The following is an 8,535-nucleotide window of genomic DNA, read 5'->3' on the forward strand; positions in this document are numbered from 1 at the left end:
GTTAATCTAACGGTTAAAAAAAAAGAAAAGGAGGAAAGAAGATGGGAAGGGAAGAGGAAAGATTCCAACCGAGTTACTGTAAATTTTAAATGGCAAATGTTCGATGAGATTAAAAAATAATTTATTGTCACCACCGCAACAAGTGGCTCATTTGTCATTTTATGATTCTTTGCCTGCTTTGTTTCTCGTCTTCTTCATGAATCCAAACTCTTAATACAAATGATTTTTAGTATGTAATAAATAAGTACTCGCCACCAACTTTCATTTGGGTAGAGAGTAAAAATGCCGGCTTTTGACGATCAAGTTTTACTTGCCACCCCCAACTAGTATTTGAGTGAAAATGCTGACAGCTCCCAATTCTGCGCCACTAAAATTCTAGTTCCTCATCCTACTGCTTCCCCTTTGTTCACAAACTAAATCTCATTCCTTCAAGAGACGACCATGTCTGCAGAACTGCCGATTGAGGATATACCAGCTCAGATGGTTGGCTTCTTCCAAAGGAAAAAGGTGAACCAGGACGTGCTTGATCGACTGAGCAAAACACTGCGTTCTGCTGTACCTTTGCTTAAGTTTTATGCGCTTCAGCAGCCCACAGATCTTGCTGAGGAAAAGCGGTATCTTCATCTCTATCATGTTGTCTTTAAACTACGCTTACAGATGGATATAATTGGTGACAATGACGAAGTTACTGAACTTCAGGTGCGTGATTTTGTACCTACTCGATACACTGCAATTTCTTGAAATAAGTTGGGAGATATAACTGATATAGGATCCAATTTATTGACCCAAAAATATTCATATTCTTGGTTTGCAAATGAGTTTATCAAAAAAATTTGGCATGGATGCACCTCTCTTACAACCAAAGTATCTGGTATTTTTGTGAGGAAGAAATAAAAAGATGTAACTGAGTTTATATCTCATAATAATGATGAACTGTCTGTGATTGCTGTTGTGAGTATCATGATGTTCATCACTATGGATAAGCACTGAAACTAGTTCCCAGCACAATTTTATATATAGTTGGTGTTTCTGATCAAGAAGTTCCTCTTAAAGAAGCAATCACTGCTATTTAATTTTGCTAGAGATACATACGTTGGAGTTTAGTTGTTGTAGACGATATGATTTAGAACCTCTTAGTCGGCTCTGGGTTAAATCAAGAATAAACCGAATATAAAAACAATATAGTGCATAATCCGAATCATTGTTATCCGCGAAATGGAACTGGAAGAAGTAAAATTGTTGTTACAACTCACTATCAAATGGTTTATTTCCCTGATCTGGCAGTACAGCGAACTGGAAGAAGTTATCCGCGAAATGGAAGAGCATCTTGAAACGTTTGATAATCGACAGAATTATGATGCTGTTTATCCAATCACTTATAGCACCCGACTTGACCTATGGGAAATAAAGGAATTTATTGGAGGAGGCAGATTTGGAATTGCTCATCGTGGCCTCAACAGGTACATATGCATCTCTCTATACTACTCAGGAGCAAATTGATATTTTGACCTTATTCTCCTAATTTCATCTCGAAATAATAATTGGTCAAATATGGAAAATAGCCTGATACCCTCCTTAATGCTCGTCTAGCATTAAACCAAAATATGTTGTGATGTTCATTTTTGACAGAAAAACTGGAGAATCATGTGCAATAAAGGAAATACTTGACATTGACGATGCTGGAGTTGCCGAATCTCTAGATCGGGTCCGTCTTATATATGCTGCAATTTATCTTTCACACGTGGATATGAATCCTCCACCTGAAGAAAGTTGACGATTTTCAAGAAACAATATGCGCAAATTAATTTCTAAAAATAAAATATTAAACGGAGGAAGTATAGGAGGACGCTCTAACTCTCATTTTGTTTTTAAAGAAAAAGTGGGACTCTATTTTCACGAGTTTCATATGCTCAAATACTTTCATTTATAATCCCTCATATGCCTTGTGTTTGCGCATAATATACTTGACTGTCTCATTTCCTTCATTGGAGGGGGCCATCATATCATTTTTTTAAAAAACTCTTTCCTTTACTTCATATGTTTATAGGGATATTAAACCGCATAATATACTTGTGGATTCTGAGAACAATATAAAGCTTGCTGACTTTGGTTTGGCGAAGCAGGTAAGTCCTTGAATATCTCCAACATCTTGTATAATGATTAATTACTTCAATAGTTATCATATTTATTATTAATCTTTTTAAATTGCATTTAATTTAATTGCTTGCAGGCTTATTAGTAGATTAACCTTGTTCTTTAGTTCTTTACCTTCAGTTGCAATATCTTGCCTCAATCTTCGAAAAAGAAACACTATATATTTCCTATGTAAGTAATATTATGAAAATACCCGTAGTCCTTTCAACACATTCTCCTCGTATTCACCAAGAATTCGGATATCCTCCAAAAAAACACTTCACTATGTCCATGCATGGTGAAGTATAAAGCGATATAAAACAATAGAAGAATGCCTCCTACCTGTGTGTGTGTGTTTTTGAACCCCTTAAAGGTAGGATCGGTTGCTATCTTCGATTCTCTTTCCACTTTATTACATGAAATTCGAGGGGATTCAAATTATTTTACCTAATATTGAATAGCAACTAGTCAATCCATCTTTAGTTTAGAAATTAACACTACCTGAAATAACTTGATGAGATGATTTGGTTTCACATTGTTCGAGTATGTGTGTGGATTGTACAACATTTTTTGTTATTTGTGGTCATTTTAATACAATTGGAATTGATATGACAATTGCTATATATAATGGACAAGAATAACTGGGATTTTGCGCGTTGAAATAGCTAGCTGAATCGGCGGGCGATCACTCTTTGTCGGGAACCATATGTTATACAGCTCCGGAGGTATATATTTGTTTTCTCACTGATCCACCTGGACATCACTATGCAAACTGATAAAGCTGCTAAGTTTCTCATGCAGGTTATAGAGCATGGAGCATATAACAGCTCGGGTGAAGCCTCTACTGCTGATATATGGAGTTTGGGCTTTGTAGTCATTGAAATGTTCACGGGCAAGCATCCTTGGCCTGATTGCAGTCTGCCGGTATGCACTACTGCATTTTATGATTTTAATACTTTAAACGCACTTATATTCAAGCTTTAGTAATCACATACGCACACAATTTAGGTGACATTTGTACAAAACTTTAATATTTTACTGTCAAATTTCGCTGACTTTCAACTTTCGAGATCCATATATGTTGAGCTCTAAGTCTCTGATTCGAGTGGTTTAAGTTTCTCCACAAAGTTTGAAAAGAGATGCAAGTACTTCATTAAAACAAGGAATTAAGCCTGAACTTCAACATGTGACCAAGATAAACGTTCATACCCTGATCAAGATGCACGTTTGAGGCTCTCAGACCGACAAATTAAACAATGGTTCCCAAACAAATCCTGTATAGTTTTAATACATTCAAACCCACACCATCAGCACAATTGAGTCCAAACAATTCTTACAACAGAATTTAGTCATCCTGGCTAGATTAGCTTAGCAGAGATATTATATATGTTATATGAATCTTTGGTTTATTAATTAAACATTTTACTGACTAAAACATGCTTACACAATAAGCAGGCACAGGTCATCTATAAAATTTGTGTCCTTAAACAACATCCGGCAATACCAGAAAATCTGTCCCATGAGGGTAAAGGTTTTCTCAAAAGCTGTTTCAGGAGAGATCCAGTCAACCGCCCATCTGCTGCAGCATTACTAAAACATCCATTTGTGAAAGCTCAAACTTATAGCTGAAGAAGCATGGAGGAAGAGATTGATGTGCTTAGTGCTTACTGTCATTATGCCACAAGGCCATGGACTGTTTTATTTTTTGCAATTTAAAACTTAATATGTGAAAACTAAACTATAGTTTTAAAAGTAAATTTACAATATATGAAATAAATATGTGGAGAGATTTGTCTCAATTTGTGAAAAAAATAATTTTTAAAAGCACTTTTGTGGTGTTACAAATACCCCCAAGTTTTATCAAAAGAAGACGCCTCCTACTTTCTTATCCCTTTGGCCTTGCGTATAAAAACAGAATTGCTGATGCAAAATTTCTCTTCTATTGCCTTTGCCGCCCCTAAATTTTTCACTTTGTCTCTCCCTAAAATTTTTCACCTGTGTTTTTTGATGGAGTAATTATTAGGTATTCTTATTGCACCACATTATCTATATTCTACTATCTAATTAATACAAAGCCTCTGAATTCTATAAAATGAGTCCTTAATGTTTTCTAGTCTTAAACTTCACCCCTCAACTTCTTGCCTTCTTCCTTAATGCCCCCTGTTTTCTTAATATCACCCCTTTTTCTCGTTTTACTTTCATCTTTAATTTCATGGAAATTTCTGTGATTATTTCTCATCATTTTCTTTCCTTTTACTATTTAAATGTTAAAAACCGTACATGATAAAAAAAATTCTTTCAACTAATAGTCTTATCATCCATTTTAAAAATTAATATTGATTAAATACAATTTTTAGTTCTTCAGGATTTGCAAGAATTTTTACAAGATCTCTTTTAAATTATCTAGGGTATTAATTGTTCCAAATAAAAACGTCCTTATTAGTTAGTCACAAAATATCCATCATTAATTAAATATAAAGAAATTAGCCAATCATTTTAACTGAAATTTTGGAAAAACAATACAAATTGTCTGCAAATTTAATGCCATCACCTAAATTAACTTTTTTTTTTTTTTTGGCAGTGAAGTAGTTTGAAAGGATCCGACAAAATGTAATCAAAATCGTGATTTGACTCGTATAAACGGACGATTTTAATTTCTTGAGGCATTGCATCAGTAGCATTTCCCAAATTCTCTCAGATGCCCGGTTTGACTTTTCAAGCCGAGTATCATCGTGGCACTATGATATTATTACTTTCTTTTATAATATCTTCTCTCTTTCTTTTTAATTTTGTTGTTTAAGAATTTTTTAACTAGCATTCAATTTGTAACTGTTATGTTAGCTATTAGGATAAGGGAAAATCAATTTGCAAGTCCTTTTAGTTTATTTTAATTTTGAATTTGGTCTCTTAACTTCTTTTTTTTTTTCAATTAGATCCTCCAACTTTGTATTGTTAAATTTATTGGTCCTTACCGTTAGATACAACATATTGACACCGTTAAAAATTTAGCATAGGCGCTTAGGTCTGACCAACTCTCCTCTCATTTTCCTTGTTGCTTAGCACCGTCTCCTTCCCCAACATTCTCCCCACTTGAAAATGCCTTACCATTCTTTCCCTTCCCTTAATCATATTCACCAAGACCTCTTTATCTATTCCCATGGTTGTTGGTCGGGGCTCAACTTCCCAAACCCCACATCTCAATTTGTGAGGTGTGAAATAAAAAAGAGACAGAAGAACGACCTTACATGTGACATTCGCAATCCACAAAAAAAAAAATCACATGTTTAGTTAGGCTTGTTTGATCATCCTCCGCCTTCACCTGTGGCCCTTATTGGCCATTGCTATTGATCTAATTGAGTGGGGAAGATAAAAAACTTTTGTTAATTAAAGGACTCTGTTTGGCTCTGTTTCTAATTCAAAAAACAGAGCCGTCATTGATGGTGACTGTCATTTGAAACTTCAATAACAACCCAATACGCTCTAACTAGCAAGTCGCCACTCTTGTTTACTACCACATATGTGTGCTGCAAAGCCACCATGCACGTCTTATACTCCATATTTGATGTTGATGCTTTTATCCTCCTATTCTTTCCCTCCCCTCCATTCATCCTTTCATCTTACCTATCATTTTTAACTTTTGGATAATAACTATGTATAATATACACGTAGCAAACAAAATCAAGGAGATGCATTGCTTGTGGATTGGGGTATATATGAGGCACACGTGAGTTAAGACCAACAAAGCTTGGAGTTAAGCCACCACCACCTCTTCCTCAAAATCACAAGAATCCATTGGATTCAAGAACCAAGGGTCTGTTAAGTCCCGTTTAACCTACGTTCCCCAAATTGGAAGAATCACTCCATGTGTACTGGCCTCAAATATAGCTTCTAGAGCTCTAAAACTCATTCAAAATAGTTTAATGCTCAAGTTGAAGCTAGTCTTGCGATTCACAAATAACGACATTGGGGCTGGGACTTAAGCCTCAATCGACTCCATAGTTTCATTTGACGACAGGGATAGCTAAAAAGGGTCCCAGTGACTATGCGACTAAGGAAATGGAAGGTGTTATGGAGAGGTAGGAAGGAATGACGAAGCCATTTTCAAGTGGGGAGAATGGTGGAAAGGAGAAGATGCTGAGCAACAAGAAAGAGGAAGAAGAGAGTTTGGTCAAACTTAACTGTCTAAGCTAAATTTTTAACAATGCTGATATGTATTTAACGGCAAGGACTAATAAATATAATAACAAAAATTGGAAAAAAAAAAGTTGAAGGAATTTGAAGGACCTGTAAATTAATTTTCCCTTTTTATAATGTACAAACTTTAAGACAGGAAATGATATGAGAATGTGTTGTATAAAAAAAAATGATATAAGAATGTGACGAGAAAGAATTATTATTGTGGCTTTATGTAAAATAAGATATAGATGTTATTAAAGAGTAATAATCAATATGAAGGTAATAATGTTTTGTGCATGAATTTTTACGACAAAAAGGTATGAAGTCGTAATGGTTTAGACCGTTCTTTTGCCCGGAAACAAATTTCCAGGGAGGCTCCATTGTTATAGTCGGGGAAGCATGGTGTCAATTTGGGTTTGTAACGTGTTCCCAATGGCCTTTTTATGGATTCTTGTTAAAGATGATCAGGATTATGTCAACAACTTTAAATTATCAGTGCATTTCACTGACACCAAGCTGGATATTTCTTCTGAATGGCTTTTACTGTCAACAATAAAGACTGATCACATTTTTTTATGTGATATGCGAAACATAATTCACAGTACTGAACTCCCCCTTCAAAATAAGTGGAATCAAGTGAAGGTCTCCATTGAGAGCAAAACACGGGAAATAAAAGGCGAAAAAGAAAAGTATTTTGGTGTTCATGTACACAATCTACGAAGTAACCTAGCAAATATTCGATTCATGGATCCTAGAAGATACGCTGATCACAACTTGCTGCTGAAAATACAAGAACAACAAGATTGGGAAGAACTCCAGGAAGATATGAGCTTTGATTCTAACTCAACAAAATCTGCAGAATCAACTGTTGTGATATTTGTGTGGGTGTGTCAAATAAAAGATCCTACATTAGGAATGTGAGAAGATAAAAACAAATTGAGCATTAATCATGGACAGATTTTCTTATTATTATTAAGAATAAGCGTAGGAAAATCAAATGTTAAAGAGTTTTAATATCATAAATGGATTTTCAATGCCTTAAAAGATTTAAAAGTGGCCCATTGAAATCCTAAACGGTTGAATCATTCAAATTGCTGAATGGTTTTTATATTTAATAATTGTTCAATAACTTATTTAATTTAATGCTTAATGCCTTTAAGTATTTCAATCATGAACGGTGCTTTTAACCATTTTAATTGTAATACATTCAATGATTTGAATATGAAACTCTAAACGGAATGCTTGCGTATATGCCTCTAACGTTTCAGATTGTGCAATCAAACAATTTAATGGTTTCAACGTCCAAAAACTGACATTTTATTGCCATTAAGAGGCTAGCAACATCTTAGATTACTGGGGCTATATTCAATTTAAGGTTCAGGACACAAACTACTGTAGAGTTTTTGAGTTCCTATCTTTTTCCCTCCCGTGTGTTCTTCTACTTGTTAAGTTTACTATTATCTTTTATTATTCTGTTTATTCTGTTTTACAGGAAGAATCCATTTAATCTTGAGTAGTGTCGTATCCTCATCTGCCGGTAATTGCGGAATAACTTTTAAAGATAACATCCTTAAGACAGATTAATAGTTTTTTTGCAGGTGCTGGCACCTACATCAACTGCGAGTCTTATGCATTATCAAGGTACTTTTTCCTTCCCCTACATCAACCGCGAGTCTTATGCATTATCAAGGTACTTTTTCCTTCCCCTACATCAACCGCGAGTCTTATGCATTATCAAGGTACTTTTCCCTTCCCCTGTATTTTTATGTTACCATATTCTTTCCCATATCAGTAAAATTTACAGGAGTCGCAGGAGATCACGAGCTATCAAAATAGTTATTATTGATCCTTGTTCTTTTGTCATGTGCTGTCTCTGATGTTCTTTTCCACGTTGTGTCCCTCTCTTCATTTTCAGATTAGTATGACAAGTAAGTAATTGAAACAAGTAATGGAATATATAAAAAGTTAGATCATTAAAAAGTAGTCTGTTTTGGCCAAGATCATTAAAAAGTAGTTGGATTAGTAAAAAAAAAAACTCTTATATTATGTTTCTTATATTCATTATGTCAAGTTATCCAATTACACATGGTCATATGTCCTAATCCTTTTTATGTGGATCTATAATTAAATGCTATTAAATACTAATATTTAAAAAAATAATACACATGGTCACGTATGATTGAATAACTTAACATAATGGATATAAGAGATTTGGTGTAAGTACTA

General features: G+C 34.5%; 1 protein-coding gene across 1 annotated transcript; it reads left to right on the plus strand.

Moving 5' to 3' along the window:
* The first annotated feature begins 441 nt into the window (after positions 1 to 441).
* On the plus strand, positions 442 to 4,864 carry LOC114714281 (serine/threonine-protein kinase AtPK2/AtPK19-like). Its single transcript, XM_028899009.1, has 8 exons — positions 442 to 699; positions 1,285 to 1,460; positions 1,630 to 1,705; positions 1,875 to 1,945; positions 2,048 to 2,123; positions 2,799 to 2,858; positions 2,935 to 3,057; positions 4,715 to 4,864. The coding sequence occupies exons 1-8, from the start codon at positions 442 to 444 to the stop codon at positions 4,715 to 4,717; spliced, it is 843 nt and encodes a 280-aa protein (XP_028754842.1). The 3' UTR covers positions 4,718 to 4,864.
* The last annotated feature ends 3,671 nt before the right edge of the window (positions 4,865 to 8,535 follow it).

This window comes from Neltuma alba, unplaced genomic scaffold (genome assembly GCF_004799145.2).
Source record: "Neltuma alba isolate B1F8T4 unplaced genomic scaffold, ASM479914v2 tig00011497_pilon, whole genome shotgun sequence".
In the NCBI taxonomy this organism is placed as follows: Eukaryota; Viridiplantae; Streptophyta; class Magnoliopsida; order Fabales; family Fabaceae; genus Neltuma; species Neltuma alba.

Excerpts from the sequence above, each read along its gene's own strand:
- LOC114714281 (XM_028899009.1), top strand. The coding sequence starts at position 442 with ATGTCTGCAGAACTGCCGATTGAGGATATACCAGCTCAGATGGTTGGC. Across the intron at positions 1,461-1,629 it reads GCTCATCGTGGCCTCAACAG|AAAAACTGGAGAATCATGTG; the intron begins GTACATATGCAT and ends CATTTTTGACAG. Across the intron at positions 2,124-2,798 it reads ACTTTGGTTTGGCGAAGCAG|CTAGCTGAATCGGCGGGCGA; the intron begins GTAAGTCCTTGA and ends GCGTTGAAATAG.